At 64.8% G+C, this 27,457-nt stretch overlaps 1 protein-coding gene across 1 annotated transcript in view; it reads left to right on the top strand.

The window, feature by feature from the left end:
* TP73 (tumor protein p73) overlaps nucleotides 1-27,457 on the top strand; it is a 40,319-nt gene that overhangs the window by 1,605 nt on the left and 11,257 nt on the right. Inside the window, exon 2 of the mRNA XM_012660085.1 lies at nucleotides 13,728-13,970. Within this exon, the coding sequence (XP_012515539.1) occupies nucleotides 13,728-13,970 (243 nt within the window). The remainder of the gene's footprint in view (nucleotides 1-13,727; nucleotides 13,971-27,457) is intronic.

Here is a 27,457-nt window from a genome sequence, read left to right as displayed (position 1 = left end):
GACATGGGCGCTGGCTCCGTGTGTGGAGCCCAGGAGCAGCACGGCCTCTAACACGCTTAGCACGACCTTGAATCTGAAACCCAGCACCAGGACTGCAGCCCAGTGCGGAAACCGTGCCCCTGTCTGTCACCCCCTTGCTCTTGATCCCTTTGTCCACCAAGGAGTTGTTATTGGAAACACACAGCAGGCCTGGGGCTCCCCTGGTGGGGACAGCTGTGTACCCCTAGGCTCTCGATGCAGGCGGTGGGTGAGCCGGGAGGGGCTGTCTCCTGGCCACCAGGCCGCCTGGAACCCAAAGCAGAGCCTGGAGCCCTGGCCTGGGGGTCAGCACCCCTGCCCGACCAGGCGAGGGGCGTGGGGACGTGGGGGCTCTGGTACAACCTTTCCCCTCTAGTGGAGCAGGCATCGCCGAGGGACTCGCCGAGGGAGCACCCAGCCGAGGTTGACGGCGGCTGCGCAGGTGCCTGTCCCGGAGGGGCGGGTCGGGGGTGGAGACCCGCTGCCCTGGGCCATGGGGGGGGGGGCCTCCCTCCCTGTAGGAGCCGCGGTGTCCACCCCGCTGCTGCCGCTCTGTGCCCTGGGGACCGGCAGTGGCCAACCGTGTCATCAGTCTGCTCTTCTTAGACCAAGGATGACTGTGGTCCGTTCATTCATTTCTCAGCAAGTGTCGATCGAGTGCCTCTCCTGCGTTAGGCCGAGTGCCAGGGCAGGGAGAGTTCCAGGGCCAGCCCTGGCTCCAGAGCCTCTGTCCCCTCGGGGAGGTGGGATGGGCTGGGTCATTCTAATCTGGAGAGTGATGGGGTTTCCCTGTTTCTGTGTCAGAGAAACAGAGCATTTGCGACCTCATCCCACGGCATGAAAATGTCACCAGAGAAAACAGTATTCAGCCCAGAGGGTCTTAAACCCAAAATGAACAGCTGGCATCGTACTGCAGTTCAAGACTTTGTCCTGCTGTGGAAAGGCTGCCTGGGGGCCTGCCGTGGAAGGAAGTGTCGCATTTCAGGACACTGCCCGAGCCCCCAGCCAGGTTTCCTGCCAAGTGCGCCAGTGTGGTGTGGGGTTCCGGGGATGGCCTCGAGGTCCGTCCCTGGCACCCACCAGCTGAGTCTTTGGGAGGCAACGCTGCTTTCTGAGACTCGGTCCACGGCTGTCCGTGGGGTCCATGTGTGTCCTGGCCAGACGGGTCCGCAGATCGAGGTGCAGGAAAGCCGGAGAGCCGCGGCCTCAGCACCTCCCTCCTGCACCCTCAGCTGTTCTCTGTTTGTGTCTCCCGCCCTCCTGCCCTGCCGAGGCTGAGCAACCCCTGCGGGGTCTTTGGCCAGACAACGCCAAAGGCTGAGTCTGTGGCTCCCCCTTGCTGGGGCCATTCAGCGCCTGGCCCGAGGCTGATGCAGAGATGGAGCTTGGCTCTGTTACCGCAGCGAGGGGCCCGTCTAGACGAGCCGAGGTGCGCCGTGGGGATGGCGGTGCCCGCACGGCCCCCGATGCCCAGGACTCTCCAGCAACCCCTCCCGGCCTCCTCCCTAGCCACTGTTCTGCAGAGCTCCAGGGTCTCACGCGATAAACGAGGGTGACACTAGACGCCGCTGGCTCTCCCTGCGCCTGTCTGTGTCGAGTGGGGCTTGGGCCTGTCTGGGCTGCGGTGTCCTCCCGTGGCTGGGTTGTGACGGTGGGGCCTGGCCTGTCCTCCCGTCCCCCGGCTTGGCAGGCATCAGTGAACATGTGTTGCATGAGCGGCGTCGGCATTGTGCGGAGGGGCAGCACAGACTGCCTGTGCGCCGGCGGGGCAGACCTTGGGGCAGGAAGGACACCGAGGGCAGGCCCAGGCGGGAAAAGCCAATCTGCGCGGCAAGAAACAGTCCCTAGGCGCCTCCTGTGCAGCTGAGCCGGGACCTGAGCTCACACAGGGACACAGGCGCTGGGGCTGCCAGCTGCAGTGCTGACACAGGCCGCAGGGGGGCAGGGCCGAGGCACCCGCGGCACAGGTGAGGGAGGCTGCACCGCAGGCCAGGTGGGCAGGGAGGTGGAGAGGAGCCCTGCGGGTCTGGACGAGATTTGCTGTCGGGCTGGATGTGAGGGGTTGGTGGGGGAGGGTGACCCCAAGGTTTCTGGCCTGATATGGGTGAAATCATGGCAGGGCGCTGGGGCAAAAACGCAGTGTCGGCTGTGGCTGTTCCTGAAGCCACAGGAGAGAGGGGGGTCGAGGGTGCTGGGGGCCTGGGAGGTGACCCCCACCCCCCGCTGGCTCAGACAGTGAGGCATCAATAGAGGGTGGGTGGTGGTCAGGCACAGGATGGAGTTTGAAGGTGACCTTCAGAGTGTGGGCGGGGAGGGTGCGGGCAGCACACGCAAGTCTGCTCTGGGGCCTTGTGGACGAGGCTCTGCTGCTCCCGGGGAGGCTGGAGAGAAGGCTTAGGGTGGGAGGTGGGCAGGGGTCGGGCAGCCACCTGGCTGGAGCAGCCACCTGGACACTCGGGTGTGGCTGTTGGGCAGGAAGCGGGTGTGGAGATGACCCCGGAGGTCCCGGGCATGGGCGATTAAAGCCAGGGCTGGGTGGGGACCACATGGCCGGGGACACGGGGAGAGCCGGGGAAGCCAGGGAGGCCGGCCCCAGGGGTAGCTGGGAGGACCTGTAAGAGGTGACATGGGGAGGACAGAAAGGGGACAGAGGCTCAGCCACATGGAGGTGCTGGGGACCTGGGAGGGGTTCCCGGGGCTTGAGAGGACAGAGCCCAGCTGGGGTGGCTGAGGGGAGACGGAGACCTGAGCTGGGCCTGGCGGCACCCTGGGCCCCTCCCCAGGCCACGCTGGGTCTCGGCCACCTTGGGCCGAGGGAGGTCCAGGGGCGTGGAGGAGTCACCCCACCCGCCCCAGGGCCAGATTCTCTTCCGCCCCCAGCCCCCAGCCGTGCCCGCCTCCCTGCAGGCCAGCCTGGGGGCCTCCACTTGCTAGACCCAAACTGAGTGCTCAGCTTCCCCTGATGGTGATGTTGCCTCACCTCGGCTGTGGGAACCCCCCCTTCCATTTGCTCAGCCCAAACCCCGGGCCCTTCTGGCTCCCCAACGCCTGTGAACCCTGCTGCGGACATGCCGGGCCCCTGCGCACCCACCTTTCGCTGCTCAGATGTGGCCCCTGGACGCGGCACGTTGTCCACTCCGGAACCCAGGGAGCCCTCGCGACCCCGGGCACCCCCTCCTCTGCTCTGCTCTCCCGCTGCCCCCAGCTCCCCCTGCTCGGCCTCAGCCCTTCCTGCCCCACAGGCCCTTGCGTGGGTCCCCCCCCACACCTGCCCCTCCGGCACCTGCGACTTCCCGCGGGGCCTGGCTCAAGCCCCTCCTTGCCTGGACGCCTGATTCTGTTTTTCCTCTACCTCCCTTGATCCCCGGGGCCCCCACACGCTCGCTGGCCTGTTTACTGTCATCCGCTGCGGGGCCGTGTCTGTGTGCGGGGCCATCGCCCCTCCCCGGGCAGGTGCCAGGACAGGGCCCGGGAAGTGGTGTGGAAGACAGGCTGGCCTAGGAGGGGTGACCGAGGCAGGGCTGGGGTGGGACCGTCCGTCCACCGCAGAGCCACTGACGGGGGCGGGAAGGGGCAAAGCGGGCTGGACGATGCCCTGCACAAGCGGATGCTGTCTCCTGGCTCCCCGGGCCTGTCCCGCTGCCTCGTGCTCCCCGCCCCCAGCTTGTCCTGGGCCACCGTTCCCTCCGTCTCTGGGTCACTGAGGTCACTGAGATGGGACACCCGTGACGGCTTCACCCCTCGCCCCGTGTTGCTACCCAGCCCCTTGGTGTCTCAGGCTGGGCTCCTGCAGGGCAGGGGCTGTGTGATGGACCCAGGATGTGGGCCTATGCCTGGCGCGGCTCTGGGGCGGGCGGCTGATGCTGACCTGGCCCCACGGGGCTTGGGGAGGGCGAGGAGCCGGCGTGAGCTGTGTCTTCTCCCCTCGGCCCACCCCAGGCTGCCTGGGCCAGCCCGTACTCGAGTGAGTGAAGAAAGTCTGTGTGCCCCGTCGGCCACCTGCCTCTCCTGGGCAGCGCTGCAGAGCCTGGGGGAGGGGTGTGGCCTGGGGACCCCACTGGGGCCCGCTGCGGGGCCCAGGCCGCCCACCCTCTGCACGCGGCCGGCCGCTGTGTGCAGGTGGAGACGGGCGGGAGCGGCAGCCCCGGGCCTTGAGGTCTTGCAGACACAGGTCTGAGCAGCCTCTCGGGACTTCTGGGGGCACGTTTCTCCAGCTTGAGGTGAGGAAAGTTCCATGTGGCTCTGGCACGGATTGGGCAAGGCCTTGTCTCAGCCCCAGGTAAGAGGAGAGGGTGCCGCATGCATATTTCAGGAGAGGGAGCCTTCCCCCCGGCGCAAGTCGAGTCTTGTTGGCATTTCCATGCGTTTAATCACAGACCTGGGAAATGCCAGCAGGATGGAGGTCCTGCTCCGAGGGGGACGGCTGTCTCCTCACCGGAGCCCAGACCGCATGTCAGCCGCTGGCCCCTGGGTGAGGCTGGGCCCACGTTCAGACATGCCCGCGAGAGGAGATCAGGGCGTTGCAAGAGCTCTGTACTCTCTAAAGCCCACCGGAGTCTGGCCTCAGGGCTCTCCTGGAGCCGGGGCGCCGACTCTCTTGTCCTACCAGTGCTGGGGTCAAGGCAGGGAGACTCAGACCCCCCCCAGGGCGGAGGGAGAGGCCCTGAGGGAGAGTGGCAGGACCACAGACCCTTTGGGAGGCTCTAGTCAGAACCCCCCAAACCCCCACAGCCAGACCCCAGGCACCGTGCTCCCGTCTGGAAACATCTGTCGAGTGCCGGCTGCACCGCACTGTGGCTGATGGGGGGGAGAGAACAGAGCACATCCCTGCCCCTGCCCGGAGCTCCTACCCAGCTGGGGAGCAGGACTGATGCCCCGGGGAGCGGGCCGGGCTTGGGTTGGGGGCAGCAGCGGAGCGTGGGAGCTGTAGCGGCCCCTCCCTCTGCGCTCTCAGCTTGCCTCCCGCTCCGACTCCAGTCCTGTCTTTCTACAAAGAAGGGGCCGCACGGCCAGGCCGAGGTGAAGCTGGGGCTCTGACCCGAGCCCCTGACCCCTGGCCTCCTGCCAGGCCAGGCCCACAATGTGGTACCCACCCTTGGGAGCTCGCATGGCCTCGGTTCCCAGTGACTGACCAGGAGGAGCTTCCCAGGGGAGCCGGCTCTGAACAGGGTCTGGCGGGGGGCAGAGGGTGTGAGGAAGGGGGAGCAAGGCGGGTCTCCCCGCTCCCCCAGAGCTGGACAGTGCGGGTGGTTGGCAGGTCGAGGGCTGCAGAGGGGCACGGAGAGAGCAGGGGTGAGGCCCTTGCACTCGGGGGAGCAGGAGGCGCCTGCAGTCATTGGGGGGTGGGGGGAGAAGTGTCCATGCGGCCCTGGCGCAGCTCTAGGGAGAGTGGGTGCCGCGAAGTGCGAGGCCCGCCTCAGCGGGGGCCGGGCGGGGCCGGGTGGAGCTGGGGCTCCGCGCGGTCTGCGGGGGAGAAGGAGAGGGAGGCAGGTGTGAAGCCCCCACGGCCGTCTGCCGGCTTCCACGTCTGCGCAGGTCACGTAGGTCCGGGTGTGTTTCGCTGGGCGTTGCACGGGGGGCTCTCAGCCAGCTTTGCAAGGGCTCTGGACGTGTCCCGCTCCCAGCCACCAGGAGTCTTGGGGAGCGGGAGGGAAACTGTGGCAGTGACACCGCAGCAGGGTCCCCCTGGCTGAGGTCGCGACGGAGCGGACCCAGGTGGGCTGTCTCCTGCCTGCGAGACTCGACTGCGGCCAGGAGAAGAGGCTCACCTTCTAGAAGGGACGTCCTGAGCGCAGGGCATGAGACTGGACGCGGCCAGCCCGGTGCTAGAGGAGCGAATAGTCACTCAGGAACGTACACAGGCGGAGGGAAAATGCATCCCCCCAACCCCAATAAAACAGAGAACAGTCCCCCTTTAGTTCCCCCTGGTCTGGCGAGACGCTGCCTGCTGCTCTCCGAGGGCCTCTCTCCCGCAGATGCACGAGCTCGGCCGGGGCCGTGCCCACCTGGGACGGGCAGGGGAGACCCCGCAGTGACCAGGGCAGACACTCCTGGCCTGTGCAGGGCACTGTTCTCAGTTCCCTACGTGTTATTAACGGCCTGGACCCCCACAGAAACCCTCCGACACGCATTAGTATACCCTGCACCTCCGGCGGCAGCCAAGGCAGCGAGGTCGAGTGAAGACCAGGGTCCCGCCGTCGGTGGGCGGTGGAGACAGGATCTGAACCCACATGGTGTGTGTTACGAGGCTCATTCCTCACCCAGGGCCGTGGGAGGGGAAGCCCCAGACACAGGGCGGCTGAGGGTGCGATTCGTGGGGCCTTCGAACAGGTGAGCCGCGTGGGGCCGTGCGGGTGCGGAGGGGCATGGGGTTCCCGGGGCCCGTGGTGTGGCCCAGCCGTGTAGGGAAGAGGCCGAGACGGGGCTCCCTCAGGAACTGGCGTCGCCACCCACAGGGGCGTGAGCTCCGCCCTCCGCATCTGTGCGGGCTGTGCAGGGACGTCCAGTGCTTCTCGAATCGGTTCGAGTCCAGCCTCCCCCCGACCCCACTGCGCCTGGCGCGGGGACCAGGCGGGAGGTGTCCTCTCCCCGCCCGTCTCCTCTGCCAGACGAACGGGTCTTTGGAGACGTGGCCAGAGTCCTTTTAGGTTTTGCCGTCAGGTTTCTCTGTTACCGTTGTCACTAGAAAAATAAGCTCCATTCCAGAGGGTCCCCTGTCTGTCCCTCGTCACCCGACTGTGTGGTCCTCCCCGTCCTTGCCCTGTCTGTCGTCCTGCCCTAGTGTCCTGGGCTCTGGCACCTGCACCTGGACTCTGGCGGCTTGGGAGGGAACCAGGACACAAATGTCAAAATAACTCATTTTCCATCTACGTCTGAAAAAAACACAGCATTTGAAATGGGTTGTAAATTTTAAACAGTTAACATGGGAAATGGGAATCTTTAACATAAACCGTAAGATCCAATTCTCACGAAAGCGGACAAGCCCTGGCGCAGGACGGCGCCGAGTTCAGCTGCAGCCGAGCCCCGGGGGTAGGGCAGAGGAGGTTGGAGGGGCGGCCTGGGCTGACAGTGTCCTGGGGAAGGTGACCGGACCCCTGGGCACTGTCCGGGCACGCGGCTCCAGACATCGGGGACACTGTGGCCACTTCTGCTCCTGCGGGGCTGCCCCGGCTGGAACTGCCCCCGTGGGTTTCGGGGTCTGTTTTGTTCAACTAGGAGTTTCCAGGTGTCCAGTTTAGTGTCAGGTGCCAGCAGTTCCAGGACACATCAGGGAACAGAAGAGATCCCGACCCCAGGGGCAGCAGGTTCCCCAGAGCACCCCCTGCTCACCCCATCGGCTGCCGTGCCTGGTGCTCACTGGCTGCCCCGAGTGTGGGCCGGGCCCTGTCCCTGCTCCTCAGCGGCCAGCCCCGCCGTGACTCCCTCCTGGCTGGAGCTTTGTGCCAATAGGTGAGACCAGGCATCATGCTTTCCAGACAGTCGGCGGGTAGGGGTCATGTCTGCTGACAAGAAGTCCCGAGTTACAGGGGTAGGGACCCCCTCGAGCTCCACGCCGTCCTACACAGCATGTGCCGATTTCGTCCCCACTCTGCAGATGAGGAGACCAAGGCCTGGGTGGGGCAGCGGTGGGCCGGGTCACACTGGTGGAGCTGGGACTCAGCCCCCGGGACTCCTGACCTTAGTCCTGCTCTTGAGGTTAGCAGAGCGGAGCATCGCTGTGCCCAGGAGAACCCCTGTCGCCGTGTGTGCAGCCCTGGCCACCTCTTGCCCACCTTGTGGGGACCCCTAGGCCCCAGACATCACCATCCCAGCCTGGCTAAGAAAGGGCAGGTGCTGGGGCTTGGATTAGGGGGTCCAGTTGGTGGGCTGTGGGGCCGGGCTAAGCTTGGGCCTCTCCCCTCTGCTCCCTTCTGCTCCCAGGCAGGCAGGACCCTCGGCCACCCTCCTGGAGGGAACTGGGAGGCTGGGGGCCCAGTCCCCATGTGGCCTCTCACTCCCTGGTCCCTCAACTTTGGGGTGAGGTCACAGGCCTGCCGCCACCCTGAGGACTTAGGTGGATCAGACAGACAAGGTTGGGAACCAGGCCGAGACCTGAGACTGGCCAAGGCCAGAGAGCGGCCGCCTCGTGCGGCTGCCCACTGCCCGGCCCCGTGCCATCTCCAGCACGGGTGCACCCGAGGCGGCCCCCGCAGATCTGCAGGGGCGAGAGACAAGGTCCCAGGCCTGGGGGGGCTGTGGGAGGGGCCAAGCTGCCGTTCAAGGGCCTTTCAAGGGCTGCTGTTTGCTGCCATCCACTCGCCCCAGAGGCTGCGTCCTCTCCCTAAAGGGACCCTCTGGAGGGGCTCTGCGGTTTCCTGCCCACTGACAGAGACTGCAGGCCCCTGGTCTGTAGGCACCCTCAGGGGCTCCCTCATTCAGCCTCCACTCCTGACACCCCCAAGTGCCACCATGGAGACCCCCCTTGCATCTCTTCCTGACCCACGTCCCAGCCCCGTCACTGCCCCTGGGTCCTCCCAGAGCCCCAGGGAGATGCCCCGTGAGCCTCCCCTGAACTGTAGCAGAAATAGTCAGACACCCTGGGATCCTGGGGGCAAGTTTGGCCTGCTCTGCAGAGGCGGGGGCACATGGCCCACCCCAGATTGCCAGTGTGTTGGGCGTCTGACCCCTGGACCCCCCCGGCCCCCCCAGTCCTGCTCCAGGGTGGCAGAGAGCTCGGGGGCGGGGGGGGCGGGGCCGTTTGTAGACAAACGCATGAGAGCCCGTGAGAGCACCTGTGAGGGCCTGTCTGGTCCCGCAGAGGCGCGAGGGCTCCCGGGATCATCCAGGCCCCTCTGGGTGGCGTCTGGTGTGAGATGCGCGGATCTGGGAGGGATGTACTCGCCCCAGCCCTGGTCCCCTGGCGGAGCTCCTGCTCCCAGCGAGGCCCCGGGGACCCCAGCGGGGCCTGGTGTGTCCGACACCTGAGTGCTGGGGGGACACTGGGGGAAAGGCCACCCGCTGGCTCCCGGGCTCCCGCGCCCACGTTCCCTCCTTGGGTCGGGCCCAGGAGCCCAGTGTGCACAAGCAGGCACATGTGGCCGCCGCAGGCCGGGCGTGTCCTAATTAGCCCACTATCTTGGGAGCTCTTATTGGAAGCAAAACAAACCAAAAAAGTCCTGGTTTTGCCCGGGTTCCGCCCTGCTGCCAAGTGGGTCTCGCCTCAGCTTCCGGGGGGCCCTTGTTCCTGGGCCCCCAGGCTCCCGTGCAGGCGTGTGTTGTGCCTCCACTGCCAGCCGGTCCTGGCCCTGGGTCCTGGCTTCGCCTTTTCGGCAGCTTTGGTCCGGCGCAGGAGCCGGGCCCCAGGCAAAGCCCCACAACCGGGAAGGAAGGAAGCGGGAAGAAGTTTCCTTGTGGGCAGAATCCTCAAATGGGGAGGGAGGTAGGGGTGGGGAAGGAAAGGCCTTTTGAAGACACGAGGTGCAAAAAGCCACCCACACTTCCTAATCAGCGGGGTTCCCAGCTGCACTCAAAGCTGCAGCCACAAAACCTCTGCCATCTTCTGGGGGCGAGATAGACCCGTGCCCACAACAGGGTGAGCGCGGAGGGAGGTGTCCCCTGCAGGCGGGAAGGAGAGGAGACTTAGTGGGCAGCGTCCCCTGGGCGTGAGGACAGCCCCGCCCCAGCCTGGCCCAGCCCCGTGCCCCTGCAGCGGAGGGGGCTTCGGTGGCACCAGGCAGGACCAGGGAGCAGGGACTCCACCTGGCGTCTGTGCCAAGGGGGCCCGCAAGGAGAGGCCGGGGGGCCTGCCTGCTGGAAGGCTCGGCCCCCTCCTGCCTCGCTGCTGCTGGGTGCAGAGATCCTATCAGTTCTCCTCCTTTCGGCTCAGTGACTAATTCCTTGGCACCTTCCTCGGATCATTCAAGAATGTGGACAAGTTAAAATATGAACCACGTTGTCTCGGGTCCTCATCCTGCTTCTCCTGAGCAAGGAGTGTGGGCCCCACGCCCTGCTGCTGGCCCTGCCGTCCTCTTGCCAGGGATGGAGAGGGTGGGGGGCACGCGGGAGGCCTCGCCGGACAGCCCAGGGCGCTAACTGCGACAGGGAAGACCCTTCCTCCAGGGCCCCAGCTGGGCACGTGGAGGAGGCGGGAGTGTCGGGCTGGTACCGGGTACTGGGGCGTGGGAGGGGCCTGCTCATGCCCCGTCCTCACCCCTGGGCAGCCGTGATGGGGGAGCCGTCCTGCATCATTCATTCACTCACTCATTCATTCTGCTAGTTCACACGTCCAGCAAACCTCTTGCGCAGCCGCTCTGTACTGAGAACTCTGCCCAAGGGTCTGGAACGTGAGCCACGTTTGTTACTCTGCGTTTTCTAGTAGCCACGTTTGAAAAGATGAAAAGAAACTGGTGGAAGTCATTTAATAATTTAATTTATTTGCCCCCACTGTGACGGTTTTGGCATGCGATCGGTGTGAAATGGCGAAGGAGGAGTTTTCTCTTCTTTCTGTGGCCTAAGCCCTTGGAATCGGGGTGAGCTGCCAGCCACGGCACGGCCCTGCCCACACTGGCCGCATTTCATGCACTCCCTACCCCATGTGGCCAGTGGCCGCCATGTCGTGGGTCCTCCCAGTCCAGCAGTGTCACAGAGACCTCTAGGGACACGCGAGCCTGTCCTTCCGGAGAATGGCCGTTAAGGTGGTTGGACTGGGTGGCCTGGGAGGGCACTCGGGGTCTGGAGGCAGCTCTAGCCGTGTGACCAGGGCTGGCCCCTCGGAGCAGTGATGCCTGAGCGCAGCCCAGGCTGGTGAGGGGTCTTGGCCGGACCAGGCAGGAGTGTGGGCTGGCGTCGGCAGCGGTGGCGGGAAACAGTTCACAGAGACCTCAGAGGCAGCACGGGCAACGGAGAGGAGTCTGGAAGGGGGTGGCCTTGGGCCGGGGCCTGGGCTGTGCTCGGCCCTTCCCCACACCACCCCCTTCAACCCCACCGTCACCGTAAGGATAGCTGGCGGCTGGGGCCTGTCCACCCTGCCCAGAGCCTACTGGCAGCTCGCTGGGGCGGGGTGGTGGGGTCTCCCAGCCCAGGCTGCAGACCAAGTGGGGCTGGTCCTTCTCCGTCTTTCTCTGAGGGGGGCAGTCGTCACTTCCCTGGGACCCTGTCACAACAGCCAGGAGCCAGGAGAGGTGAGGGTCGGGCCCACTGTGTGAATTTTTAACAGCTTTAAGGTATAATTCACATACCATACAATTCCCCCATTCACTTTTTCTTTAATCCTATACAAGGCTGAACAATTTACCCATTCAGAGTGCACGGGTTCCGTGCTTTTTTAGTATCTGCACAATACGTGCAGCCATCACCGACATTAGAACGTTTTCATCACTCCCCAAAGAAATCCTGCACCCTTTAGCTGTCACGCCCCCGTCCTCCCCGCCAGCCCAGCCCCAGCCGCTACTCTGTCCTGTGTCTGGGGGTCAGCTTGTCCTGGACATCTCCCGTGCGCGGAACCGTCCGCCACGCGGCCTTTGTGTCTGACTCTCGCTCGGCGCGATGTTGTCAGGGTCCGTCCGTGCAGTAGCCTGTGTCGGGGCCTCGCTCCTTCCTGTGGCCGAGTAACGTTCCAAGGCACAGACGCCAGCTTGTTCACCCACGTGCTGGACACGGGGGTGCTGTGACGCTCATGCAGCACCAGCTAGGCAGGTTGTGGGGCCCGACAGAACCCAGAAGGAGGCCTCGGCGTGTCAGTGAGGCGGGCAGGGTCTGTCCCACAGGGGGACCTGTCCCACGGGCAGATGGTCCCCAAGTTCATGGCCCACCTGATGGCTCCTTCCGGCGGCAGCTCCGTCCAGGGCCTTGGGCCAAGGCCCTTGCAGCAGAGCCCAGGGCGTGGGTCAGACGTGGCGGCTCAGCCCTGCGGGGGCCGAGATGCACTCTGGTGGCAGTTGGCTGTCCCCGGCCTGGAACAGCCAAGGAAAGTGCCTGTCTGGCCGTCGGAGGCCCAAGAGCAGTGACCATGGTGGGGTTCAGAGACAGCCCCCTGCCCCCTGCCGCCTCCCTGTCCCTCGGACGTCACTGGGGGAGCCGCCTGCACGCTGGGCGGCCTTCAGGATTGGACTCTCCCTCCTGACTCGCCAGGTGTGTGTTCCCATGGGATGCGCAGCCTGGCCACAGGTCCTGGGCATCTGGACCAGCCCCAGGGCTGGGAGGGGCTGGGGGTGGAGTCTGTGTTGTTGGATGCTGAAGGGCGGGTGTGCCCTCCAGGCAAATTGAGCTGGAGGAACTCTGGGTTATTCAGCCCAGCCCTCCTTTGATGGGGAAGACTGAGGTGCAGGGAGGGCCGGGCTGGGCTCACCCCATGGTGGCCGGGCTAGAAGCAAGTCTGCCTGCACCCTCGCTTGCTGGGGAGCCTGGCCCAGGAGAGACCAAGGAACGGGCTTTCTGTGCTTTACTGTGCAGGGGGCAGCCAGCGGCAGGGCAAGGAGTGCGCTTGCTGGGTTCCGCGCAGCTCTGGGGAGGGCACAGGGAGCCCTGCTCCCACGCTCAACGCCCCTCCCCCTACCGCGATCCCAGCTCAGGGCTCTGTCCCTGGGGTGCTCAGGCCGCCCTGCTGGCCGCTGGTCTCTGTGTCATCTGCTGGGGTTGCTGTGCCGCCCAGGCCAAGTCACTTTCCCCATTCTGTGCCTCAGTTTCCCCATCTGTCAAACGAGGACAATAGTAGCGCTTGCCTTCGGCCTGTGGGGAGGATTGAGTGAGTTTGTGCGAGTTAAACCTCGCATGGCCCCGGCACAGGGAAAGCTATTTCGGCGCCTGTCACCAGAGGCCCGTTTGGGCCCGGGGCAGCCGTTCTCCAACACCCGCCTCTGCGGGGAGCCTCCGGGTGAGGTCTGCGCTGCCCTGGTTCTGAGACGCTGGAGTTCGGACCAGCACCCCTCTCTCTGCTGGGGCCTCCCCCAGGCTGCTGGCAGAGGCCGATCCATGCTGGGGTCCTGGGACCCCACAGAGGAGGACCCGGGATGCGCTGACTGCAGTTCCTGTTCCTCAGGTGTGTGGTCTTGGAGGGGCCTGGGGCGTGGGTCCAGCGAGAACTCTGCAGCCAGGAGGCTGTGGGCTGCAGACCCTGCCGTCTAATAGGGACGGGACCGTTCTAGAAGGGATGAGGCCGCCCAAATGGGAAAACCTGGCTCAGCCAGAGACACAGAGCCACAGTCCTGTCCCACCACCTGGATGGCTGTACCGAGGGGCCAGATCTGGTCTCCAGGGCCTCAGGGGTGCCCATGCACGCACCTGGGGGTGCCCACCCTGCAGGCTGGGGCCAAGCCTGCCTGGCTTCCTGCGGCCGGGATCTCTCCTTGGAGCTGTGTCTGGGGACGGGGGACGAGGCTGTCCAGACCCCGATGCTGCCCCTGGAGCGTGCGGTGAAGTCCGCCTGGGCAGGGGGCTGGGGGCCCCCCATACCTCCCTCCCCAGGGTGCGAGCCTGGATTCCACCTTGTCAGCGGCTGGGTGGATCCCCAGAAGCCCTGGCACCGGGGGCCGATGCAGAGGGGAGGGCGAGGTGAATATGTCAGTTTATCCCAACACAAGTAGTGGCCTGTTAGGGTGGGGGGGGCCGAGGAAATATTTGGGATGACTGGAGCCGCTGGCCCTTTAAGGCTCCTGTAACAGGACACCTCCCGGGATGGGACAGGACGACTGACTGTGTGTGTTTTCCCCTCCCCGCCTCCCCCTGCGCGCCAGGCCCAGTTCAATCTGCTCAGCAGCACCATGGACCAGATGGGCAGCCGCGCGGCCCCGGCCAGCCCCTACACCCCCGAGCACACGGCCAGCGTGCCCACCCACTCGCCCTACGCCCAGCCCAGCTCCACCTTCGACACCATGTCCCCGGCGCCTGTCATCCCCTCCAACACCGACTACCCCGGCCCCCACCACTTCGAGGTCACTTTCCAGCAGTCGAGCACAGCCAAGTCGGCCACCTGGACGGTGAGTTGTCCCTGCTCCCAGGGGCCTCGGGCCGGGGAGGGGGTGGCTGCATCTGGGTGCCTTGGGCGGACAGAGTGCATCCTGCTGTCCACACGGGGTTCCCAATGGCCAGGGAGGAGCATCGGGGCAGGAGGCGGGTCTCGGGCTGGGCAGTCTGGGTGTGCCACCCCTGGGACTCACGGCCAGAGCCAGCCGACCTCCTGAAGGGCCGCAGAGGGATGGGCTTGGCCTCACCCTGCTGGTGAGGCCCATGGGGCCGGGGCCAACTGTCCCCGCCAAGACCATCTGGCCGGCTTCCCTGCACAAATACGGGGGCTGCTGGCCCCGGGGTCCACGGAAACTGCCTCCTCCAGGCTGTGAGACGCGGCTGCTGGGTGGTTAGGGCTCTCCTCTGGAGTCTGTCTCGGGTGTCATCCCCAAGCATTGGTGTAAGGCAGGGAGGTCGGGGGTGGGACCGTAGGGCTGAGGACTCAGGTCCTCACTGCGGTGCCCTTGGGGACCGTCTGGCGCAGGGCGGGGATCTTGCCAACCTTGACAAGCTCACACGTGCACACAGCCACTCACCGCAAGCCGGGCACTGTGTGAAGTGCTTTGAGTTTAGCAAATTCTTAAAACCGCCCACCCACCCACCAGGTCAAATCTATTATTGTTCCCACTGCACAGCCAAGGAGACTGAGGCTCAGGGAGCGAAAGTAGCTTGCTCAGAGTGACGCACATAGTAAGTGGGGGTGCCAGGTGGGGGCCCCGCGTCTGGGACCCTGAGTCTCTGGTCCTGACCGCTGAGCTGAGCTGCACAACCAGTGCTGCTGCCGGGGAAGGAGAGGGCGGGTGAGGCTGCGGGAAGGCCGGCCCAGGGTGCAGGGTGCAGCGGACGCCAGGTGGGAAGGGCAGCCCCTGGTCTCCTCGCCCCACTGAGGAGGGGGAGAGCGAGCCCTGCCGGGGCGGCCTGGCCGCGGGCTGCAGAGGTGCTCAGTGGCACAGCTCGGACAGTGTCCAGAAGTCAGAGCAGGGGGGCTGCATTCCCCCCACTCAGGACGGCCGAGGAGGTGCCCCCCAGGCTCTCCCACTTTAAGAACTGGGTCCCACGGTCCCCACAGCCCTGCTGGCCATCGCTGTGGTTTTCCCACACTCCTGGAGGGCTGCAGGGCAGGGCGGAGCCTAAGGTAGCGGGCTCTGCAGGTGGCCGGGACAGCCCTGCACGGCTGGTCTGGGGTCTGGGGTCTGGGTTCCAGGCCAGGCTGCCTTGCAGTTGTTTCTGCCTCTTGCTCAGGCTGTGGGCTTCCCCAGCCTGGACTCCTGGGGCTCTAGTGGGGCGAGAGGGGCGGGAGGACCACGGCACCTCCTCCAGGGCCGCTCCCCCACCCTGTCCAGCAGGTATCGTAGACCCCAACCTGATGCTGGGTTTTCTCTGTCTGTAAGTTGTGATTCCCGCTCCTTGCTGTGTGGTGGAGACAGGACTGGGGGGTCGTGCCCGTGCAGTGCCCAGCGCAGAGCTCACCCTGTGTGTTGTCTTACTGTTGTGTCGCTGCGGTGCCGACAGGGTGCCCGGCCCTCCTGAACCACCGGTTCTGTGGCTGCTGCACCTGCCTGTGGGGGAGGGGACCAGGACCATCGGTGCCTCCGCCCGCTTTGAGGTCCAGCTGGGCGGCCTGAAGCCAGTCGGGAACTCCCAGGCTTCCCTGCACTGCACACTTCTGGTGACTGCAGCCTCACTGCCCCTCTTCCAAGTTCAGACTTGTTCCCTAAGTCCTCTCCCCTCCCACACCGGCCTCTTGTTGTCAGGGAGGTTTTGGGTGCAGCACCCCCTGGTCCTGGTGGGCAGCACCCCCTGGTCTTGGTGGGCACCCCGTGGTCCTGGCGGGCAGCAGCCCGTGGTCCTGGTGGGCAGCACCCCCTGGTCCTGGCGGGCAGCACCCCCTGGTCCTGGTGGGTACCCCCTAGTCCCGGCGGGCAGCAGCGGGAGCTGTGCCTCCCTTCCTCCAGCTGTCCATGGCCACTGGCAGCCCTCCCAGGGCATCTTGGATGGTCTGAGCTGGTCCTCAGGGAGGGATGCGACCTGCCCCCTCTGTGCTGGCTGCCTGCCCCCACCCGGGGGTCTCCACCACCCCCCGCCAGGTGTGTGGCATCAGGTTTCAAGGGACACGTGGTTCTGTCTCAACTGCCCTGCCCTGAGTAGCCCCATGGGGTGCTCTGCTGGGATGGACAGGGTGGCCCTGGCTGGCCAAACGTACCAGGGACAGGGGAAGGCTCTGCCTCCAAGCTCTGAGTCCCCCTGCCGGAGGCCTGCTCCCGCCCTGCTGCCCTGCACACGCTCCTGGAGCTAGCTGGGAGGAGGATGCTGTTGCCTGTGCCCGGCTCCCCCTCCCCTGCTCAGCGACAGAGGGAGTGGGGTGGGACAAACATTGGAAATGAGATTTTGGCACCTCAGCTCTCTGGGAGCAGGCCCCCCGCGTTTCTGTCCTTGCAGGGCGGTGGCGGGCAGCGGCTCGCAGTGTGGGTCGGGCCGCCGGGCAGGGCCTGCTCTCAGCTCTTGGGGGTCCCGCTGTGCGGGCGCTGCCCAGACTCGCTGCCAGGGCCTGTGTCCGGGCCCCAGCGCCACGCCGCACTCAGCCCCCGCCACGCCGCTGCTGGTAACTGATAGATAATTCATATTTTTCTCAAGTGCGATTCCACGTCGATTGCTGCCTCCCTTCCTCTCCCCATCAGGAAAGCCCCCACACCAGCCCCCAAGTGACCACAGCTGTTAATGGGGTCTTTGGCCTCTGCTTTGCTGAGGCCTGCGGTGGGTCTTCCCGGCAGGAGGTCCGTCTGCCCTGATCGGCTTCCCTTGGATTCGGATCCCCTTGGGCACTACGGGGTGTGCAGGCTGCAGCTCCCGGGCTCATGTGCACGTGTGCACACATGTACAAGTGTGGACGCAGAAACACAGACACAAGCCCCCCACACGTGCACGCGCACATGGACACACCAGTGCACATGCACGTGTAAACATACAGCCTGCGTGCACATGTGCAGGCCTCCCTGTCCCTGCCCAGGGTTGACACCCCCGCATCCCTCAGGAAGCCAGGAAGAGGAGGAGGTGGGTCACGGGAAACCGGGCAGCTACAGAAGGGATCTGTGTTTGGTCACGGGACTGTACCCAGTGACAGGACAAGGCTGGTGTTTGGTGGGAGGGACATTGCATGGCAGGACAGGGAGGAGCTGAGCTGCCTGCCAGGTGGTCCCCAGACCTGCCTACGAGTGCCCTGCTGCTTCCCCTCCCTGCCCTGGCATCCTCACATGTCGGGGACGTGGCCTGCTGGCCGTGGTGGGGACAAATGAGCTGGCTCGTGGGATTTCTTACTGCAGGGTGGTTTGTGGGTGCTGTCCTGGCTGAGGCTTGTCCCACTGTGGGACCCATCGGGGACCTGGGGCGAGGCAGATGCTGGGGAGCATCACAGCTGTCAGGGAGGGGACTGATGCCCGTTGGATGGTGGCCAGGTGGCTGGTGGAGCTGGACCAAGGGTGGTGACATCACTTGCCTCTATCCCAGTTTCATGTCCTTCCCAGGACAGTGGGGGCTGGAGCTTGGGCCATGCCTCTGGGCCCTGATGGCCACTCCTGTCCTGAGAGCTCCCACAGTGGGCAGTGCAGCGGGTGGCTGGTCCCAGGAGTCCCTCGGAGCAGAGAGGATGAGCAGGAGCAATTTCCCCATCAGAGCAGTCGCATACGGCGGCATCATATGGCGGCATCTGGATGCTGCGCCGCCCGGCTCAGCCTCCTCCTGCCCCGCTCAGCCTCTTCAGGGGAGGGGGTTGCCTCAGTGTTTGGGAAGTTTGGGGATGGGGCTCTGAGGTCAGGCAAGAGGGCTTTGTGTGGTAGGAAAGCCCGGCTCAGCATGACATCTGTGGGCACCTCGGGGCAGGCTGAGTGACACCACCCACAGCCCGTGAGGTGGGCTGCCATGGGCGAGACTGTGAGGACACGCAGAGGGGTGGTGGCTGGCTGGCCCTGGGAGTCCTCCGGCCGGACAGATGGCCTGGACACGGCCCCCTGGATGACCTCCAGCTGCCCTCGGACCCCGCGTGTGCATGTGCGTGTGTGTCCGTCCCGGGGAGCGCTGGCCTCATGCGGTGTGAGAGCACCCCCTCCGCGCCCTCGGGAGGAGCAGCAGCCGGCGGGGCGGGAAGCACAAAGGCTCTGCTAGGGATTCCTGGGGAGAATGAGGCTGAGTCAACACTAATGGGTTCGAGAGAAAACTTTCCAGCCCCTCGGAGGTTTGCAAGCAGGAGAATAACAGCGGAGGTGTCCCAACATGATCGTGGTATCAATTGCGTTATCCTAAAAGTTTATGGAATGCATAAGTGGAATTAATACCTTTTACTGGCACCAGAAGCAATTATATGTATTTAAAGCCGAGGGAAGAGTTCTAACAATGTTTATTGTGGAGATGAAACGTGGGTTATTAGGGGAAACAAGATCACTTAGGGAGAAATTGCGGCAATTGCTTGCGTTGCGCGGTGGAGCTCTGCGGCGGGAGCAGAGCTTCCGTAGGCTGGCGCTGGCAGGGTCAGCGCCCTGGGCTCGTGCCCCACAGAGCGTTGGCGCTTCTCTCTTCGTCCTCCCAAGGAGCTGGAGATCCCCGAACTTGGCCTTGGAGGCCATGTGTGAGGCCGGGGAGGCCCCAGCTCTGAGTCCCTGGGTCCTGGCTACAGCAGGACACTGGCAGCCTGGTCTCAGGAGCTGAGCCATGCGCCCCAGCCCGCGGCGCCTCCCACACCGCCTGGTTCTTGTAGGGTACATGAGGGAGAAGCCCCTGTGGGGTGACATTCCACTCCGTAGGTTTGGGGCTGCGGAGGGACACGCTCCAATTCACGCGTCGTGATGAATATCTATCTGCTAGGACTTGTTTCCAAAATGCTGACAGCTCTGTGGACCACAGCGTCTGATTGGCAGTGCTGGCGGTGACGTCGCAGAGCCCTGTGCAGGGCCTCGCAGCGTGTGGCAGGCGGCCCTCCTACTCTCTCGGGGTCACCATCAGAAGGGACATAGCCCTCACGGCCGGAGTGTGGTGTCAGCACGGCCCGCGGCCTCCCTGGGCACGTCCCCAAGCGCAGCCCCCACCCGCCCACTGCTCCCTGCTCCGTGGGGCGGGCCCCAGGGACCCTCAGGGGCCCCGGTGAGCTGATGGTCAGGAGGTGCTGCCCCGCACAGGTGCGCCCACCTGCACCTGGGGAGAAGCCTCGGGTGGGGGCCAGGCTGCAGCGCCCCAATGAGCCTCCCACTGCTTTCTGCCTGTGAGCACCATCGTGAGGGGGCGGGGAGAGTCCAGCCCCATCTGCTTTCACTGCTGGTGTTTTATTGACAGATGAAAGTCCCTCAAGAATGCTTTACAATTAGAACACTCCGGGACTGAGCTGCCACAGAGCCTCGGAGGTGAGGAGCCAGGCCAGCCCTCCCGCCTTGCTGTGCCCCCCAGGTCCACCCTCCCAGGCCTGGCCCCACCCACCCTCACCCCAATTCTGCTGGCCCTGCTTTATAGGTGGGGAGGAGGCCGCAGGGGAGGCCACAGCCCAGATGCAGCCCTGGGTGACCTACCTGGGCCTTGGGCTATGTGGGGCCCTGGGTGAGGTCAGGGTGGCAGCTGAGCCGTGAGTCGGCCTTTTGCTTCCCGGCCCAGGGGGTTCCTGCGACCCGGGCCAGTGGTCAGTGTGGGATTTTCTCAGATCCCATTCGTGGAAGCCTCGCTCGGTGCTCGGTGCACAGCCGGGTACACCACCCTCCGTGGCCTGGGGGCCCAGCCCAGACGTCTGCCGGTGCAGCCCCCGCCTCCCGGTGGAGAAGCCACTTAGCCACACCCAATTATCAGTCCCTTCTCCTAGGAGGCTCAGGAAGGGGAGGGAAGAATGTTCTAGAATAGTGGTCCCCAACCTTTTCGGCACCAGGGACTGTTTTCATGGAAAATAATTTTCCACAGACTGGGGAGGGGGGACGGTTTTAGGATGATTCAGGCACATTATAAGTACTGTGCACTTTATTTCCATTATTATGACATTGTGATATATAACGAAATAATCGCACAGCTCACCATAGGCTGGGGACACCGTTCTCCCCGTCGCAGGTGTGAGGCCCAGAGACCCGGTGGCTGAGGATGGTGTCCACGGCCCAGGGTCATGCTGGGGCTGCAGAGGCTGGGAGGGGTTCAGTGCATTTTAGGGAAGAAAAACCCCTTTGGGAACATGAACAGCGCTCTAGACTTCAGCGAAGTAAGAGGTCAGAGGTCCATGGGGGAAGCCAGGCAAAGGCTAAAGCCCAGGGCACCCCAAGGATTGCAGGCCTACCTCCCCGTCCCCGCTGGGCCACCCACCGCAAGGTGCCCTATCTCCTTACGATGGCACCGAGGGCACCACTGTCCGTCGGGGAATCAGACATTTAGATCTGCCCCTGGCCCGTCACTGAGTATTTATAAGGTTCGGTGAAAACTTAGATTCCAGCCAACTATTGCCTAAAGAGCTGCAAAGTGACCACCCCACATGTCCACAGCCACCTCCAGCTGGGGCTGATCCCAGCGCGTGAGGCCCACCTGCACCGGACCAAAGTCAGTGGCCAGAAGGACGCAACCCACAGCCAGAGGCTCGGGGACTGTCCTGTGTGCACCCGCTGACTCCAGGGTGCCCTTCCGGTCACTGTGGCTGGCAAAGCCAGGCCAGCCCGAAAGGCCTCGGTTAATCTTGTCAAAGCCACAAGTCAGGGTGGGGCTGAGGGTGGCGGGGGCTTCCTCCCCCAGCAGCCATGGGGCCCCTGCAGCGAGCAGAGCGGGCTGGCAGCCAGGCTCCCTGCTGTGCCCCATGCCGGGCAACTCCAGGGCCCATGGCCCGCTAGCTGGGTCCTTGCCAGGATGTTTCTGCAGGAGGCCAGCAGAGAGGCCAGCCAGGGGCCGCGGGGGCAGCCAGGCACGAGCTCTCCAGCTGCAGCGTCAGAACCAAGTTTGTGGGCAGAGGAACCTGCGTTTGGACCCGGCGGGAGGAGGCAGAGGCGGAGGGTGGTGCTTTGGACACTCTGTGTCCTCAGATGGGAGGGGTAGCTGCAGGTGGGAGTTCTGGGGCTCCCTGCAAGCCCAGCCCTGTCCCCAAGGACCCAGGACACTGCCCTGCCACCCGCTCTGTGCCCAAGGCCCCCAGATGGGGTGCCTAGGTCACAGAATAAGAGCAGACAGAGTCCTCCGTCACCCAGGCAGCTCTTTCCTGCCAGGGCCAGGGCAGGGTGAGAGTGATGACAGCTGCCACCTGGCGCTGCCATCAGGATGACGCCCTTGGGGCAGGCACCGGGACATGGGCTCTGCACACAGCGTCTGGCAGCAGAGCAGAGGCAGGAGCAATCCACCCAGCTGCCTCCCGCCCTGGCCAGCCGGCCTCCAACCAGCTGCCTGTGAGCTCCCCCCCCACAAGACGGCCTGTGTTGGTCTCTGTTGTCAAGGGACATGCCCTCCCTAGCAGGACCAGGGCAGATCAGGCGCCCTGCCTGGCTGCCCCCTTGTCCCGAGGGGCTTACGCACATGTCCCTCCTCTGCACTGCAGTCTTCCTGGGACCCAGAGGTGCTGAGGGCCAGTCTGCCTGGACCCCGACCTCAGGGCCTGGGACCCAAGGCAAGCCTGGCAGTGACAAGGGGCTGGGAGATGAGCTTGGAGCACAGACAGCCCTGGCCTGGGTGCTGGTCCACCCCGGCTTAGGAGGCAGCCTTGGAAGCAAAGCTCTGGGTCACTAAACAGATGACAGTGTCTGACCTCATTGGGCAAAGGTCGTATGTGGGCCCAGCACAGAGCAAGCTCCTGTGCATGGTGGCCAGTGGCCGTGAGGATGGAACCGGGAGCCCTGCAGAGAGGGCAGCGTGACTGTGCCCCATTCTCCGGTCAGGGGATAAGGTGCTCTCTTATTCCTCGGTCTCCCCACAGCAGAGGTGGACCCCGGGCTTCCCCTGGACCCAGCAGGCCCTTCACCTCTCCCCTGGGTGTGGCCCTCGTCTCTGGACCAGTGCCCTATGGGCCCTCATGCTGCAGGGGTGACACAGCCTGTGTCCCTGGGCCCAGCACGCACCTGCTTCCCTCCCCGACCCCGATTGTGCATGGGGGCGGGGCAGGCTGAAGGGGCAACTGCGTCCCCTGGGCAGTGGTGCTTCCAGGCCATGAGAGTCCCCCCCTGTGGCTCCTGCTCACCTAGTTGGGACCTGGTGGGACAGGCTGCCCGGCTCCTGAGGGTGTCCCAGCCAGCCGCCGGCCCGCCCCTCCACAGCCTCCAGGATTCCACCAGACAGCAGTCAGGCCGAGGGCTTGGCATCTGCAAAACGTATTTCTGCTTCCGGTTCATTGTCCTCTGGGCTCCTGGCCTGGGGAGCCCTGGCAGGGGTGTCAGCAGATGCATCTGTCCCTCTACCCCTACCTGCCCCCCAGCCAGGAGCTTTCGAGGAATCACAGGCCTCTTTTATCAGACACTTCTCTGGGCCGGGCACTGGCTGTGGGCTTCCGGCCCCCCAGAGCTCCCTGGAGCCCCTCAGCCACCTGGCCTGTGGGCTGTGGGCTTCCTGGTGAGGGGACCTTCACTGCCTCTTGACCAGGGCGGCTCCAGCTCAACGCCAGCTGCTCTGAAGCAGGTGGGGGGGATAGTGACATGCGCTCCCCCCTCTGCCAGGCTAGTGGCTTCCCTGGGGCAGGGACCAGCCCTCCTGACATCCTGCCAGAACCCACCCGAGCTCCCAGCATCCCAGGATGGAGTGAGGTTGTGCACAGTGATGGTCACGAGGCTCCCACGAAGGGGGTTCGAACAGAGTAGGCCGTGTGGCTCATGTCACCCAAGGAGACCCTCCTCACCTGGAAGGAAGGGACCCAGGGGGACCATAATCCCGGGGCTCTTAACCGGGTCCTGCATGGGTTTTGGGGGCTCAGTCTGTGAACCCACCAATTTCATGCCAAGTGCTCTGTGGCTCGGCCCTGGGGGCTTTTCTGGGGAAAGAGAGGGTCCGGGGATTTGGGGGCGCGGGGTGTGCAATGCAGGAGGGGAGAAATGTGGCTCTAAACTCACACACACACGTGCACGCACAGGCACGGAAAGTGGATAAAAGTGCACTATAAAAAAATCATTTAAAAAATAAAGCCCCCACTGCAGGCCCGTCTTCCAGAATCTGTTGTAACAGATTCACCCAAGCTAGTTAACGGTATTTGCGGTTTGCAAGATGCTGCACGTCCCGGGAAAATGACAGACACGTTATTATCACCTCTCCACTGTCCTCCTGCCCAAACCTGCCCGCGCCCGGCGCCCAGCTGCTGGGGAGAGGGCGCGAGGAAATTAACAGCCCTGCGCCGCCGCCCCCCGCCCGCCCCCGCGCCAGCCCTGCCAGGCCGGGGCTCCCAGCCAGGCCGCCCTTCGTCGCGGACCAGGGTGGGGGAGGAGAGGGCGGGGAGGAGGGGTCGAGGGGGAGGCCGGTGGGGGAAGGGCGGGCACACTCTGGCGTTTGGGCAAAGCGTTTCCTGCGAGCACTGGGAGTGCACGCATCCCGGGCAGGCAAGTCTAGACGGCGCCGTGTCAACAGCCGAAGATAAATAAGGTTTTATCGGCTCGGAATCTGTTGAAACACATCCATCTAGCGGTTCTGGGGAAGGAGAGGGCAGGAGGGAGGGAGGGTGGCGGAGAGGAAGCGTCTCCACGTGACCTTTTCTATGGTAGGGGCAGCCACCCGGAGTTCCCTCCTGCCGTTTCCCTGGTCTGGGGAGCAGGAAGGAGCTTGGGGGTCCTCTGGGAGGCCTTCCATACTCCGGGGCTCCCTCCTGTCCTGTGGCCGCCGGTGTCACCGCCTGATGCTGCAGGTCTGGGAGAGCCGCAGGCATCCCCCTCCCCCGACAGTCTGCCGAACCTGGGCCAGGCTGGACACTGGGTTCAATCTGTTGCCAGGGTGGGGCTGGTGGGGTGTGCCCGGGAGGCCACGTGAGCACCGTGCTAGAGACACGCCTTGGGGAGCGGGACCAGGCCCAGGACCCTGGCAGCCTTGCGTGGCGCAGAGGGGACAAGGCAGACAGGACGAGGGGTGCTCGCTGCGCCCTGGGGCAGTGGCCTTGTCACTGTTGCTCTGAGCCTGGGCCTCCCTCCCAGCCTGGCTCCCGTTGTGGGAGGTCCAGCCACTGCTGCGGTACCAGGGACAGCTCCCAGCGCCGACTCCGCCCCTCCTCCCCGCGCCCAGCGCCTGCGTCAACTGCACCTCCACCCCCACCCCCACCTGCCTCCTGCCGCATCCTCAGTCCCGCAGGCCGACCGGATGGCTCACCTGGGTCCCACCCCAGCCCCGAGACAGTCCTCTGCGAGTCTGAGAGTCGGAGGGGTGGGCCTGGCTCCGCAGACCCCATCATCCAAAATCCAGAATGGTCCACCTGTCTGCAAAATTGCTGTAAGGCTGCTGCCATGGCCCAGGCAGCAGGCGCGCAGGCTCCGGGGAGGATGGCGGCCGCCTGGACTGGGGCGGGACCCCAGGGAAGAGCCAGGGCGGTTGGGCAGCGGCTTCGAAGCTGTGAAGCTCAGACTCACGGGCTGCCACTCCATGGCTGTCCGTGAGCCGCGGGGCTTCGTCCTGTGGGAACACGGCTGAGGAGCCAAGGCCGCCGACCCTCCCTCCGGGCGAGGTGGGGCTGTGTGGAATGTGGCGCGGGCCCTGTCACACCTGGGCTGCCAGCGCTCCCTGCCCACCTTGGTCCCGGCCTGGTGACCCCATCTCAGGCCACAGGCTGGAGCACTAGGGCGGATGGAGCCTGGGGGGTTGGTCCTAGAGAGGGGACCACAGGCGTGCCTGGCCTGCATGCTCGGGGGCCCTCCCCATTCCCTGCCCCACCTTGGCACCGAAAGCCACCCCACCTGGTCATGAGAAGGAGTGTCTGGTGACACCACTGACACCTGCCGGCCGCTCTTCTAAGGTGTCAGGTGCAGTGAGTCACTGGTCAGGTCCTGAGAGCTTTGTCTTGAAGCAAATGCCAGAGCCAGACCTCAGAGCCACTCTGCAGCTGCCATAGGACTGACCTGAGCCCCCAGGCCAGGCCTGCCTCCCCTCCCCTCAGCCTATTGTCCTTAGGCACCATGGGCCCGGCAAACAATAGGCGCTCAACAAATGCTTGCTGAATGGATGGCTCTCCCAGTCCTTTTAGCCTTCTGTTGCCAGCTGTGTTCACGACCCTGCTGCCCTCGAGACCCACCGCCCCGTGGGCCCCTCCACCATCCCCACGATGCTCATGAGCGTGTCCCTCGTGTGAGACTGCGCAACTGCTCAGTCAGGGACGTATTCTGAAGCCTCACTCGTAAGTAGGCAAGAGGGCCGGGCACTAAACTGACACCTAGTGTTTGCTTTGGGCTGGGCTGCTGCTGCCTTGAGCACCGGTTCCCTTAGTGCTGGGGGCTCCCATGTGCTCTGCGGACGTCACCCGTGTGCCTCTCTCGGGGATGGGCTGGAGGACGTGTGGAGTCAGCATGCATTTACTGATTGCCAGCTGCACACGTTACTGATGAGAGATGAGGGGGATGTGTGCTCTGCACACAGGAGGTGCTCCATAAATGCTCAGCAGTGGGTAGCTCACCGTGAAGGCTGCCCTCGGCCCTGGAGAATCCTGGCAGGCTCTTTTGCACTTGCTGGCCCCGCGTCCCCTCACCTGCGGGGCGCCAGCACAGAGAAGAGCCTGGCCCACGCGTCCCCTCCTCCTGTCCCCAAGCAGCACAGACGGAGACCACGCTGCGCCGTGCCGGCTGGAGGAGGCCCTGTGCCCAGGGAGCGAGAGCCGGATACAGGCCGCTCAGAGGGCGGCCGAGAGCCCCTCTGACTGAGCCCTGGGGCGGGGCAACCCCCTTGCCCTCCAGGGGGGTGCTTTGGGCAGTGAAGGGGGCTCTGGAACAGCAGTGGTCACCCTCAAGGGAACGAGATTGACCCCACGATGAGGAGGCTGCTCTGCTCCCTGGGTGGCCCTGGGCCTGCCCCCCGACAGCCTGGGGCCACCCCCTGTGCAGGGCTGGGGCTGCCCTCTCTGCAGGGGTGTTTGCTGCTGCTCTGTGCAGCGCCCGGCCCCACCCGCAGGGCTGTGCTTGGGGACTCTTCCTTGTGTTTACACAGGGCTGGGGACGTGCCACTTCCTGCCTGAGCTCCGTGCCCAAGGTGGGGGCAATGGGCTGCCCTGGGCTCCGGACCCCCAGGTGGCGGGGGACCTGGGAGGGGCGGGCCCTGCGGGCACCCAGTTCCCATCCCTAGGAGCCACTGAGTGGAGACCACCCCCCCTTCATCCCTGCAGCCCCTCACACCCCATGGCTCAGTTTCAGGCCGGGGGCTTGGAGGGTGATCGGGACCCACACCCACCCGCCCTGACCCATGGGCCCCATCAGCCCGACTCCCCGGTCTCTTTCTTCCTTTTCCCTCTTTATCTTTCTTGTGCATGCACTTGCCAAGCCCACTGTGTCCCCGTGTGCCCTGATGGCCAGAGAGGCAGTGCTGGTGGCCAGGGGGCAGGGCCCCCATCTTGGTGGCAAAGGAAAGGCTCTGGGGGGATGGGCTCCACCTGCTCCTTCCCTGGTTCTGCCAGCGGCTCCCTGTGTCCCGCCTCACTTTCCCCGACTGTGCCGTGGTAGAGTGTGGGGGTGTTCTCCAGGACACTGTGGCCGTGGTAACTTGTGATTCTGAGTCACTGGGGGTGTGGGGTGCAGAGGGATGGGGCAGGCGCAGGAATCTGAGTCTGAGACCGGAACATTCCCGGTGTCCCTGGGGGAAGAGGGCTGAGTCTCAGGTGGTTCCCCAGGGGCCCATCACTGGGGGAGTCACCCAGCCTGGAAAGGAGCGGACGCCCCCGCGGTGGCTGCAGCAGGGTCGCCGTTAGAACTCACGAGGGTCAGCATGGGTCCTCAGACGGGCAGCCAGGACCCGCAGGGCACAGATGCTGGAGGTCCCTGCGGTGGCTCACCAGGAAGGATGTCATCCGATCCTCTGGGACAGGGTCCGGCCGGCCCTGGAAAAGACCTCGTGTCCCCTCATGCTATGGGCTGGCCGTACTGGGGCTGTGAGGCCAGAGGGGCCCCCACAGTGGCCCAGACTACGCCACACAGTGCAGCTGCTGAGACTCGAGGGCTGCAGCAGCACGGGGCCGTCAGCACCCCCGGAGCGGCCGAGGCCACATACAAGGCCGTCACACTGATCCAGGGGTTCTCTACTGACGCACAAACGCATAAGGGGCCCCCGGCCTGCCTGTGTGCAAATGCCAGAGAAGCCTAACTCTGGGCTTCTTTTTTTTTTATTTTTTGAGACAGAGTCTCACTGTTTTGCCCGGGCTAGAGTGCCGTGGCGTCATCCTAGCTCACAGCAACCTCAAACTCCTGGGCTCAATCAATCCTCCTGCCTCAGCCTCCCGAGCAGCTGGGACTACAGGCATGCGCCACCATGCCTGGCTAATTTTTTCTATATATTTTTAGTTGTCCGATTAATTTCTTTCTATTTTTAGTAG

This window comes from Propithecus coquereli, unplaced genomic scaffold (assembly GCF_000956105.1).
Source record: "Propithecus coquereli isolate 6110/MARCELLA unplaced genomic scaffold, Pcoq_1.0 Scaffold651, whole genome shotgun sequence".
In the NCBI taxonomy this organism is placed as follows: Eukaryota; Metazoa; Chordata; class Mammalia; order Primates; family Indriidae; genus Propithecus; species Propithecus coquereli.
This window is presented reverse-complemented; position numbering and strand designations above follow the sequence as displayed.